At 37.4% G+C, this 13,391-nt stretch overlaps 1 protein-coding gene across 1 annotated transcript; it reads right to left on the bottom strand.

The window, feature by feature from the left end:
* Positions 1 to 9: 9 nt before the first annotated feature.
* gprc5bb (G protein-coupled receptor, class C, group 5, member Bb) lies at positions 10 to 7,320 on the bottom strand. The gene is made up of 4 exons (XM_039685024.2): positions 6,926 to 7,320; positions 4,457 to 5,527; positions 2,529 to 2,635; positions 10 to 2,452 (listed from the first exon to the last, which is right to left on the bottom strand). The coding sequence occupies exons 2-4, from the start codon at positions 5,523 to 5,525 to the stop codon at positions 2,408 to 2,410; spliced, it is 1,221 nt and encodes a 406-aa protein (XP_039540958.1). The 5' UTR covers positions 5,526 to 5,527; positions 6,926 to 7,320; the 3' UTR covers positions 10 to 2,407.
* Positions 7,321 to 13,391: the final 6,071 nt, after the last annotated feature.

The following is a 13,391-nucleotide window of genomic DNA, read 5'->3' on the forward strand; positions in this document are numbered from 1 at the left end:
AGGAGGCGATTTGAAAACACGGTAGAATGTTTATTATAATTTATTTCAAATATAGAGACACCCAATATAGGGAAAAATACAACCATTCTGTGCACCACGAGCATAATAAAGAGCGAATTCAGGATTTTCCACCGACCCTGTTGAAAGTGTCTCATTCTGTGAGACAGCAGCATTCATACACATTCATTACTGCAGAGAACACACTCAACACAGTTTTGCCTTACAAGATCAAACACGGCGTAAAATTTATAGATGAATAGCATCAACTGCATCATGAAGACTGGCAATCAAGCGTGCAAAGTTTGGAAAAAAACACCAAACGCTGAAGTGATATCAAAACAAACATAAAGATAAACATTTGAAAAAGGTTTAACAATTGGACTATTTATACAAAACAGTTAAAGTAAATTAAATACATTTTAATAAATGTCAAAGTTATAGATTTTGATTATTTACAGTGGAATGCAGGCAGAAGATTTGCTAAGGCTAGAAATTAATGAGATAATCCATTTTTCATTCTCTCACACAATCTTTGTGTAAAGTCATGAAATCACATAACACCCTATTTACTTCCTTAAAGGGATAGTTCACCCTAAAATTAAAATTCTGTCAGTATTTACTCACCCTCACGTTGTTCCAACCCCGTAAGACCTTCGGAACACAAATTAAGATATTTTTGATGAAATCTGAGGGCTGGATCATTCCTCCATACTAGTCCATATAGGCTTCTTGAGGGATTGAAACTTGCCTGCCTCGAAAAGTTATTAAAGACATCGTTAAAATAGTCCAAGTGACTACAGTGGCTCAATCTTAACTTTATCAAGTGATGAGAATACATTTGTGTGCAAAAACAAACATAACGACTTTATTTCAAGTCAACTATTCACTTCCTTCTCTTTGAGCGTCTATTGGAACAACATGAGCGTGAGTAAATACTGACAGAATTTTCATTTTTGGGTGAACTATCTTTTTAATACACATTTTTGGTTACATTTTGAATTATTAATCTGTGCATGTTATTCTTGGTAAACGGGACTCTGAAAAAACGTGCCTTTTTGACTGATATCACAGATCCCCACCCAGCTAACAGGGACGTTCTCAGAACGTTCTGGCAAGGTTCTCTCAAAGTTATGAACAAATGTTATTCCAGTAATGGTAATTGAGTGCAACAGCGCCCTCTAGTTCTGGAAGTATTTTTTCCATTTATTTCTCCCATTGGGATTTAAAAAAGTCTTTGTTAAAGCATTATAATTAATTAAGCCAGTCAGCTACAAGGTGTATCACAACACTAAAAAGTTTGATCTGAAGCAAAAAAAAAAATTTAATTAAAAATTAAAAATTTTAAATTACAAGCCTGTGTAGCCTTAACAACTTTGGTGAGGTAAAAAATTACAATCCCATGAAGTATAATTTAATTAAAAACGATGGAGGAATATACAACTTCTCATTTACAAATGTTGATTGTATATATAAAAAATATTATACTTTAAGTTTTGTGCAAAATATGCTATTTTGGCACCTGTTGCTTGTTTCGACTATGATTGGTGGCATTTTTGAACAGCATCATGGGTAATGTAGTTTTTCACCAGGAATTTCTCTGTTAAACACATTATTTTAAAAATAAGCTGAAAAATGTGGGCTGACATCTTCAGCAGAAACAAACACCATTGATTAACAACCTCACAGCTCACAGTAAGGATGTTTTTGAACATTTATGAGTTATCGTTTAAAAATCAACTTTCCCAATGGAGAAAATTAATGAAGTTTTAACTTCCAGAACCCAGCCTTTGCTGTCTATTGAATATTCGTTCAGTGTTATCTGGTCTTTAATAATGTTCTCAAAACGTTAGTACAAAAATAATGTTTTTTAAATGCTACTAATTGTTTAAAACCTGGACGCTTTGAACATTTAGAAACTCATAACTTAATGAGAACATTAGCAAAACATGTTCCAATCACTTGCCATATAGTGACACTTTTAAACAGCCAATCACTTCACAATGAGTAAAACCATTCATTCATATAAACAATTATTCTCTTACGCTCAGAAATGTCGCATTATGTAAGTAAAATGGGCTTGTGAATGGCGTTTTATATGGACTTATCTTTTTATGTAAATTCTGACAGCTCATGATTTGTCTGATTCGTTTAATCTAAACAGACATCATCAGTGTAATATCAAATATGTAATGCGTCTTGTATTTTGTATTAAGCACTTAAAAGAGATCATGTGCAAAATTATCCTGCTCCCATGTTGAAAATGCCCGTTAAATTAAATCAGCTTTACTTTAGGTATTTTATTAGTGGAGCATTCCCAAATTATTAACATGGAACCGTAATAAAGTGCCTCTCGACCCTGTGAAGCCAGCCGAAGTAGAAGAGGGCATTATTGCCATGGTGGCCGCTCTCACCACAGATGCCTCCCTGTGAAGTTTGGAGGGGCGGTTGGGATCTGAAACACAGAGCAGGTGTGTGTGAGACTGAGACTCATTCAGTATCTATCACATTGTTAATGTATTGTATCTCACCTGTCCTGCATTCATGAGCAGTGTCATCTCAGTGGGCTGGTAAACGTGACTCCTGAAGGGCATTGCGGGCCGGACCAATCCGTTATGATAACCTCCAGCCTGCAGAACTGTGAAAACCACAAAAATATATATTAAATATGTGTATTATTATTATATAAAACAAACAAAAACAAATTATAGGAAATCTGTGTAATAACACTAATCTGTCCATACAGCATATCCACTATTTAAAGGGATACTCCACTTTTTTTTGGAAATAGGCTAATTTTACAACTCCCCCAGAGTTAAACAGTTGGGTTGTACCGTTTTTAATCCATTCAGACGATTTTCTGATATTTAAAGGAATATCCGTAACCAGACTGTTTAGTCTCATTGACTTCCATAGTAGGAAAAAAAATATACCATGGAAGTCAATGAGACTAAAAACTGTCTCGTTACTGATATTCAAATATCAGAAAATCGGCTGAATGGATTCAAAAACAGTAAAACTCAACTGTTTAACTCTGGGGGAGTTGTAAAATGAGCCTATTTCCAAAAAAAGTGGAGTATTCCTTTAAACATATGGGCAATTAAATGAGATTAAAACGTTTTGCATGTTTCTCCCCTGAAAACACAAACATTCCCATATGGTTGCCAAACTTGCCATTTGGTATTATTTGAGAACCAAATAATAACGTTCTAGAAACATTCTCTGTAACTTATTTTTTGTAACCAAAACCTAACCTTCCCAGAACGTTGCATGAAGGATTTTGCAACAACCTAAAGAGAACCTATAGACGAATCCGACGAGCGTTCTGTGTAGGCTGCCATCTTGTGGCGACGCCATTACTGAGCTGTTACACAGGCATATAGACATATGCACCGGTATGTAAACAAACCTCGGTGATAACGCGAACTCACCCTTGATGACAGCTACAGCCAGGCAGAATGACTTGTTGGTTTGATCTGTGACAGCAGTGGCCTCCAGTCACAGATGAAGGTACAAACGATCTTACAGATTAACGTTATTTATGAAAATAGCTTGGCAAGCTAGCTAGGGTAACGTTTGCTAATGAGGAAACTATAAAAAGATCTGTCCATTTGGCAACAATAAATAAATAAATGAATGAATGAAATCAAATAAACAAATTCATGTTTTTAATTTGTGTCCATTATTTATCTCATTTTCACATTGCAACAGGCAAGGGTAAGGTAACGTTACAGCTAGAAAGTATACATAATATCGACCAATTAGTGTTTTTAAACCATGGAAAGAGGTCAATATAACAGCAGGAAAACAATTATGTCACATAACGTTACATTTAGCTCAGGAAAGCCATTTAATGACCATAGCATGTTAATTGAATAGAAAAAACAGCAAGAGAGGAGATTTTGCTGATCACTATATCACATATTTATTATATTTTTTTTACTCATGTCATTAAATAATTGTTATTATACGCGAATGTCCACGTCTTGTACTCGCCCAGGAAATCTGTAAACCGTACGGCACCAGACAGGGGCAGTCGACCCGGGGTATTCACAATGTTTTCTCTTCAAAATTTAAATTTTACTGCCACCATTGAAACAATTTATAACGGAAACTGTTTACCCACTCGACATTATACAAGGGGTAACGTTGTAACGTTAGTGACAGTCATAAATCGCGGGCTGTTTATTCCAGTGGACGTAAGTTGCAACAAAAACAATAGGAGGCAATGGCGCAACGCTACCCAGCAACAGCTCAGTAATGGCGCCCGCTTACTTCCGGTAGTTTCGCCGGATTCGTCTATAGACAGAACGTTCTCTAATCTCAGACAGCAACATAGTGTCGGCCCATATCCGGCCCACATCTGTTATGCGTTGAATCCACATGTTCCAGATGTGGCCCGGATAACCAAAACCAAACCTCCCCATAACGTTGCACATGTTTTTGTTTAAAGACCCACCTGCGCTGTGCTCTTCTACAGTGTACGCCTGACTCTCTGTGAACGGAGCTCTGGGATTGGCTGGCCGCTCGTCGTCATGGTAACTTTGCGCCACCGGGGGCTGAGGGGTGTCGTAGTAGTTCTGGCCGGAGTCCGCGTTCCTCTGACTGGACGGACGCAAACACAGGTGCGTTTCTGGTATAGCGTGAAATAACAACAGTATCCAACCTTCGGTCACCAAGGCAACCGCCAATGCCGGCTCATCCCAATCCTTCGCCGCGGTCATGATGCCAGCGTTGCCGTAGAGATAGAGACCGAGCCAGGCGACCCAGAGGAGAAGCGAAGAGAGACACGAGAGGAAAAGCCAGACGGCGTTACACCTCCACTTCATCCTCTTCCTGCTCGACTCCTCTCGGTTTCTCCCGCCGCACAACACGACGGCTAACGACAACACAGTGGCGGCTAACAACAAGACTAGAGCGTAGCTGCACACCAACGCGAAGTCTAAAGGCAGGTAATCGCAAGCGCCGTGTCCCTCGCGGACCACCGTAAGCAGCAGCCACTCTCCAGCAATGATGCCTTGAACAACGGTGAGTGCCACAGCCAATCTGGCGAGAGAACTCCCCGCTAGGCTCCGCCTCCCTCCGGCTAGCTTCTTCAGTCGCACTCCCTGCACTAGCAAACACGAGAAACACATGGCAAACAGCACCCCCCACAGGCCACGCCGCACCATGCAGACCACCTCGTCACGCCCCACCAAGAACACCAGCGATAGGCTGAAGAGGCCAACCGTTCCGGCCAATAGGAGGAGGAGGGGACCAACGCCGCACCGTTTCTCTGGTTCCGTTACCGTTTTCAGTTTGGCTAACAGAATCATGACCAGGATTAAAGCGGATATGGTCCCACCGCACGCTACGGCCTCCAGCACCACGCCCCACACGGACTCCAGGTCGCACAGAACTCTGTAGGGCGGGTCCACTGTAGAGCCACACCCAGGAGGAGAGGGCGGGGCCTGAAGAGTGGGCGGGTCCTCCAGAGCGCAGCAGCCAATCAGAGCGAGAGTGAAGATGAGGGTGGGGCTTAGACCCATGGCTGAAAGAGAAAGAGCACAGCTGTATTTTTTCCATTCGTTTTATGTAACCTTTGTAACCTTTTATCATGTCTTGGAGTATCTCAATAACATCACATCGTGATATGTGTCGAATCGTGACATGAGGGTATCGGTACACCCCTAGTCAAAAGACATGAACTGAAACAACCAGAATCACAATGAATCACAACATTGTTTTTCAACGGAATATTACTGTATTCATTTTAAATGATTTTATCTGTCCATTTAAAAATAAAAATTCCTATGTCCTTTTAAGCTTTAATTAAAATATTTTCCACTCCCGCTTTCGGCGACATCTCTTCTCTTCTCTTGAGAAGACGGTCATTTGAGACTGTTTTTAACACATTCGACCACATGAGCGTTTACACTACGAAAGCAATCTTGTCGAAATGTTTCCTCTGGAAGTGGTCGAAAGTGGACAAGCTGAAAACGCTTTAGTAATATACATCTGTATTTAGTGTCATCCACTTGTGATCCGACTGACTGAAACGCATCTTAATACCAGCTGTAAACAGGGCCTGTGATGATGATGTGTTTAATGGTGTGAGGGCGGAGCAACAGTCACTCACATCAGATCCACCAATAGCAAACCACAACAATCCAATCAATTCATCACGAACAAAATTGAGCTCCACCCTACATCTGTTTTTGTTCGTGAAGCAATTTCTGTTTATATTAATGGCAACTTTAAAAAATGGCAAACTACTGTGTCGCAATGGATTATGAGGAAGACAGACTCCATTGCTTACTGGATTAAATAATTATAGGAATTTTGCGGTTAAATACAAGTGATTGGAGTTTTAACACATTGCACTTTATGTGCTAAAGAATCCTAAATCCATTTTTTAACTGGCTAATTTATATTCTACTATTTCACCTAGTGATGGCTTGCTTTGCACAGGGATACAACATTCAAATCTAGTTGTGTGTGACACTTAAATTGACATTTCTATTGGCTTTTGGTTATTTCAAATTGTATTAGTGTGCTGCAAGGCCACTCTTGTCCCTTATTAGGTCTTTTAACTGGTTAAATAATTATTGCGGCTACTAAATTTTGCAGATGCATTTGCTCATCCTCTGCTGCTGAGTTGTAAAGAGCTTCCTTCCACTTTGTCTCGCATCCTCTACTCCTTTTAAACCCCGACGACAGTTGCTATGGAAACCAGCGGCGCGCGTGGGCTGGCCTAGATGGAGCAGCACGCAATTTACATAGCCAGAAAAACACAAGCGCGCGCACACACGCACACAAAACACATTCATGTTCAAACATAAACAACTTTAGGATCAAATTTATCGGAGTTACTTAAGCACAGCAAAACGATTAGATCTCCAGACTAAACAGTTACATAATCCACTGACAGATACGAGGTGTTACTCACCTGACCAGTTCAGATTGTGTTTTAGATGAAGCCTTGATGTGTATTTATTAGCGCTGGAGAGTTTCCTCAACTCACATTTCCACCATCCTCATCGCGTCGCGGGAATAATCCTGGAAAACACACTCTTGCGCGCGGACATTGCAACCGAGCACCGCTCTTGTTCTCCGTGCTCAATAGTTGAAAATCAGTGACAGTTTCACACCCACACACTACATCATCATTCTATCTTTATTTCTATTCTTCCTCGTCTTTCTCTCAGGCTGATTGTGACAGTGCTGTGGAGAGCAGTTGCAGATCAGCAGAGACTGAGATCCACTTCTGAGTGCATATAAAGCGCACTGGACCGATCAGTCCATCCTCACTGTCACATCTCTCTCTCTCTCTCTCTCTCTCTCTCTCTCTCTCTCTCTCTCTCTCTCTCTCTCTGAAGGGCTTCATTTGCAGCATTGTGACTGATGCAGAGCCTATAAATACACCACAAACACTCTCATGATGATCGGGGGGCTCAAACTTCTGGCCTAAAGACCTCTGATTATTAGACCTCTTTCTGTCGTTGACCGCTGGCTGTCCACTTGTGTATGTGTGTGTTTGTGTGTGTCCGTGTGCACTGACTTGAGGGACTCTTATGTAATAAAGATCCCACCGCTTTCAGGTCATACAAGTGTGTGTGTGTTTGTGTGTGTGTGAATGTGTCTATTTAAGTAGCCTTCAGATAGGCTAATCCTGTGCAGTTGTGCAGTGAGCCATATCAGAAGTGTCTCCAGCCCTCCGCTTTCATGTAGGGTCTGTTTTAGTTAGAATATTTCATAATTCACCAGTAATTAGTACAGTGAATATTAAGCGGGATCTAAGTGGAGAGACATTTGATAATATTCCCAATGCTTAGGAAACATACTTCGGCTTGAGACGCACACACTCTCTCTTTCTCTCACACACATCCACACATCACTTACTCACTCACCTTCTTTCTCTCACACACTTTCACTCCCTCATTCAAACAGACACAACCACACTCGCACAGATATGCGTCAGCACGCTGTATCAGATTATCTCTTGATGACGATTAGGTTAAGCTGCATTTAGATGACTTGCTAAACTCCTCTCGTGCAGGAGGACTGGAGAGCTGAATGTTTTAAATAGGGTTGCCATAGTGATCGCAGCTTGTTTTGTACTATGCGTACCTAACTACAGGGATCCGTCCCAGAACTGTAGCTAACGCTCTCTGGCACGTTAAATACGTTTCTGCTTCGTTCATGTTTTTTGTTTAATTTTAAGAGAACGTTCCAAAGTGAAGTTCCCTGAAAATATGTTTTGAAACCGCACGTTTTTAACAAAAGTTCTTGAAAATGTTTTTGTTAGCTTTATGGGATGTGACATCTATGTGGTATAAACCACTGTCAGGAACATGTTCAGCATGTGTAACACCTCCTCAGAGAGGCATGAATGCAGCACTGAAGATAATGAGCTGGTAACTTTACTGTAATGACTTCACTTTACACAGACAGATTATCCTCACTGCTGTCCTCCATACTGAAGGGTCATTAGGTCACTGAGGACACAGCGTATATATAGGACTACACTGATAAAAACATTCTGTGGTGAAGTAAATGCTACAGAAATCAAATGTAGGCCTAATTTCTACACTCTAAAAAATGCTGGGTTGTTTTAACCCAATTTTGGGTCAAATATGGACAAACCCGAAATGTTGGGTTAAAAATGTAATGTTAAAATTTAACCCAACGGCTGGGTTAGTCCATATTTGACCCAAAGTTGGGTTAAAACAACCCAGCATTTTTTAGAGTGTACTTGAGAAATTTAATTGTATTTACACTGCTTTACCATAATTGTTGTTAGGTTTGGTAACTTGCCATTTTGTGAGATCTGGGTTCATTTTCTACTTAAAAAGGACACATTCACAGTCAAAAATGTACGTTCTATCGAATATTACTGTCATTATGTATTGTGTACCAAGTATTGAGGTCTCTGTTCAGCTGCCATTTATTTCTGTTACATAAATACAGAATGTAAACTATACAATATCTAGATTTTTCTTAGTAAAGGATGTATTTTAAAAGTGTGCGTTAAATTATATTGTTGGAGTAAAAAGTTACGATTGTTAAATTTAGTTAGTTAGGTAGATGTTACTACAGTATATTTCATATGTGAAATAATATAATTAAGTAATATGTAGTTAATTTTTTCAATTAAATGTTTAGTTTCAATTAAATGTCAAATGATAAGTTCAATAGTAAGTCGATTTTACTTAACTTGATAATAACAAGTTAGTTATAGAGCAGTAGCAGTAAAATTTACTTAAAATGTGTTAGTGCAAATTGTTACGAGGATTTTATCATGCAAATGCTTCAAATAATTTTTTTAAATGATTTTATAATCATTATATTTTATATATCATATTTTATAATATGATTATAAAGATTGTTTTTGTAATATATATATATATATATATATATATATATATATGAAGAGTTCAGATGCAAAAGCCTCTAAATGCCATTTGAAATTTTCTTCTTTAATGAAGATTTTTTATCAAACTTGTATATTTAAGTTCAGTAATTTCACTTAAATAACAATTAATAGGTAATTATCATTGCCATTTAAGTGAAATCACTGAACTTAAATATACAAGTTTGATAAAAATCATCATTAAAGAAGAAAATTTCAAATGGCATTTAGAGGCATTTGCATCTGAACTCTTCATATATATATATATATTCATTTTAAAACAATGGTTTTGTACTCTCTCAGTAATTCAAAGGAAACTCTCACGTCAGGTCAAGTCAAGCTTGTGTCGTGATTCTCCTGTGGAAAATGTAGTGATGTAAAATCACAATAAGAGGACGAAGCCCTGAGGCTCTGACTGAACACTGTTGAATCACAGCACTCTTCTGCACTCATGCACAAACACACACACACACACACACACACACATACCAGTTATATTTGTGAAGTAAATTTTTTTCATTTTCAGTCTGAGGACGTGAACAGCTACAGGTAGAATTTCATTCATGACCTTGCACAGTAATATACCATAGAAAACAATGCATTCTGGGTAATATTCGTTGTTTTTGGGAAAAGAGCCTACAGGAATACTGTGACACTCAAGTCTACACTCAGAGGCTGTAACCAAATCACACACCATACCCTCATTCACTATTCCCTACATTAGTACACTAATATAGTCCACTTGACAGAGTGAATGAAAAGAAGTGAATGAATTCAGACACTGATAAACACCTTGTGTTAACAAGCAGAATCACTGACAAACAGAGAAACAAGAACAGAAAAAAATAGAAACACTACAGCTACACTGAAACCAGTTTACAAACCAGTTTAACATTATTTCTTTCATGTAAAAAAATCTTGTTGAGAATTAACAGAGATTTAGGTAGATGTTTTATTGATAATAATAAATATTGTGGTCACCATTATGATGATCAGTATTTGCTTTAGTTGGGTTGATGACTCTTTAACGTTATTTTTTCTCTGGCTGCTGTAACTGTGGGAATGTACTCATCTGTTTCACTGATCTCTTGCTGTGTCTAAACTTTCATTTTTATGGGTATTTTAATTTTATATTAATTGATTATAGTATCTCTGTGAATCTACAGCATGAGATCCAGCAATGTTTCAATCAGTTATTTTGAAGCATGTTGAAATTATATAGTGCATAAAACATTTTAATGACCTACACACACACAGATATTAATAATCAGCATACAAATCTCAACAATGGTGACAATATAAAGTTTCATGTCACAATGTATGCTGGGCATAAATTATTCAGCTGAATGGTATTTTTTAATGGCAACATTGTTGAGATTCATGTGGTGATTTTTTATATAAGTGTGTGTCTAAATTCTGCAGTAATTCTGTTTTTTGTGTGCAAGAAATTATGTGTTAACAACACTTGATTATATCTGACTGCTGTTGGATCTCTTGCTCTAGTTTCACAGTGGTGGTGATGTCAAATTTAAGTATGTTAATAATTTAACAATTTTGGGGTCAAACACTGTTTTAATATTTAGACAACTTCTATTATTGATTGCTATCAGAGAGTTTTAATCAGTAGGCCTATAACAAAAAGTGTAGGTACTAAGGAGTTTTCATTTGTTGCTTTTACATTTATTAGCCACTAGAGTGCATCCTAGTATCGGATTTTTTTGTTTTTGAGTCAACATGTATCACCACAACATCATCTACAAGGCTGTATCCAACTTAATGAATCACAATTTATGAATAGTGGGCCACCTAAATCTTTCTTTACATTTATCTTTGGTCCACCAAGTTATTAAATATTTAGATAAAATATAGATCAATAAATCTATTTAGATTCATTCATAGATTCATAAATGGACTTCATGTGGTTGCTGTTTTACTTGTAGTGCCATATTTTTGTTGTGTGGACTGTTGGCTTCATCTATGTGTTGTATTAAGTGATAAGTCACACTTTTGCCGAATCATGGAAGGACGGCAGAAATATCTTTCCGATCGACAAATGCCTTGATTGCAGTTTCCCGTTTGTCTATTAAAATTAATGCGCTGTCGATTTATTTCACAACAGACATGACAGCAGAATCTATACATCTCAATTCTCCAGCTGCAGTGCAGTTATCTCTGAGGGAAACCAGTTAAGCGCTCTTTGATTATGTGATGATTAAGTCCTTGCAGATCATCTGTCCATCATCGTATAAAGTCCGCCCTGGCAATTTGATTGGCCTGAACATTTTTTGCCTGATCATAATTACTCAATGGATAGAGTCCAGACCGAACATCCCGACCAAAAAATGTTGTGGGCGGGGTTCGGGCTGGCATCCAGGCTAGATCATTATATTAAATGGTTGATATATTGCATTATGATGTTGCATTAATATATTACAATATATTGAACAATACAAAAATAATTGCCCCTTTTCATATTTTGAAAAATATGTGACAATACTATATTACTGTAAAATGTAATTAGCTGAGTGTACTTAGAAAACCTGAGGGAACTGTTTACCTTATTCTTGATAATTGTTCAAGCTTGGTTTACTCAAAGTTGATAGTTGTTAATACAACATAGAGGTTTAGATGTTAACGATTTATTGAAAATAATGAAGTTTCTTGTATAGTCGCCATTATGGTGATCGGTGTTTGCTTTAGTTAGTTGGGCTTGACCCTTAACTTTTTAACTGCTGTGACTCACTGTTTTTAAAATACAATCATTATGGCAAAAAAAAAATAATAATAAAATAAAATAAAAAAACTAAACCCATCATTTATCACTTGGTTTATCACTGATCAAAAGAGCGTTTTGTCATTAAACACAAATCAAATATTGTATTATAAACACCGATACTATAGCAAGAGGTCCGGCACTGTTGTGGTGTAATCAGTTATTTTTTTCAAAAACACATTGTGCATAAATCATTTTGAACTGCTACTATATTTAGACACACAGACATGAAGAATCAGCATATGAATCTCAACAATGGTGACATAATGCATGCTGGGAGCTACCATAGTATAAAACTCATCCATGGTTTTCCAGCATGTATTACAAAAATTATATATGTACTGTATATATATATAATATTCCCCTACACATTGGTTTTGTAATCTCTCTATAATTCAAAGGAAACTCTCAGGTCAAGTCAAGCTTGTGTCGTGATTCTTGTGTGGAAAATGTAGTGATGTAGAAAACAGTAAGAGGACGAAGCCCTGAGGCTCCGACTGAACACTGTTGAATCACAACGCTCTTCTGCACTCATGCACAAACACACATACCAGTTATTTGTGATAAATATAATAATAATAATAATAGTAATGTTATGAGATTTATCAATGGTCACTTTTTCAAAACTCTTCACACAGTGAGTACAACAGCAGTCCATGTTGGCAAACTGTGGATCATTGCTTTAATTGGCACATTATGCATTCAATGACTACTACTTTCAAATTACATTAATTATTTTCTCATTTCGACACAACCACCAATTTGCACGTTTATACTCATTTCAGAACCGTTAAACTTTAGTTCAAAATGTAGCACAAAACTGATTAAGACCGAAATGTGATTTTGATTTCTACAGTAATACCATATTGAAATATATTCGGAATCAAAAAAAAAAATCAAAACAATTAGATGTAGTTAAACATCTACTCATGTGTAAGTCTTCATTACCATCAGAAGCGCCAAAAGGAGCCTACCACAGAAGCGCCAAAAGACATACATGCAGAATTCCTTCAACGATCCAATCATTGAAATACCATGTTTTATTGTCAGCTCATCATAATTTCATATGACAGATCTTGTTTATTTTTTTAGAAAAAAAAATTGCTTTGCAGAGCTTTAGATTAAGATTTCTATTTATTAAATGACCAAAACATTGAAGTAAAAACATGGGTTGTGTAAAAAATGGCAACAAGTAGTAAGATGTTTTGTTTGATAACATTACAAGATCCT

The sequence above is a fragment of the Pimephales promelas genome, chromosome 6 (assembly GCF_988280905.1).
Source record: "Pimephales promelas chromosome 6, fPimPro1.hap1.1, whole genome shotgun sequence".
In the NCBI taxonomy this organism is placed as follows: Eukaryota; Metazoa; Chordata; class Actinopteri; order Cypriniformes; family Leuciscidae; genus Pimephales; species Pimephales promelas.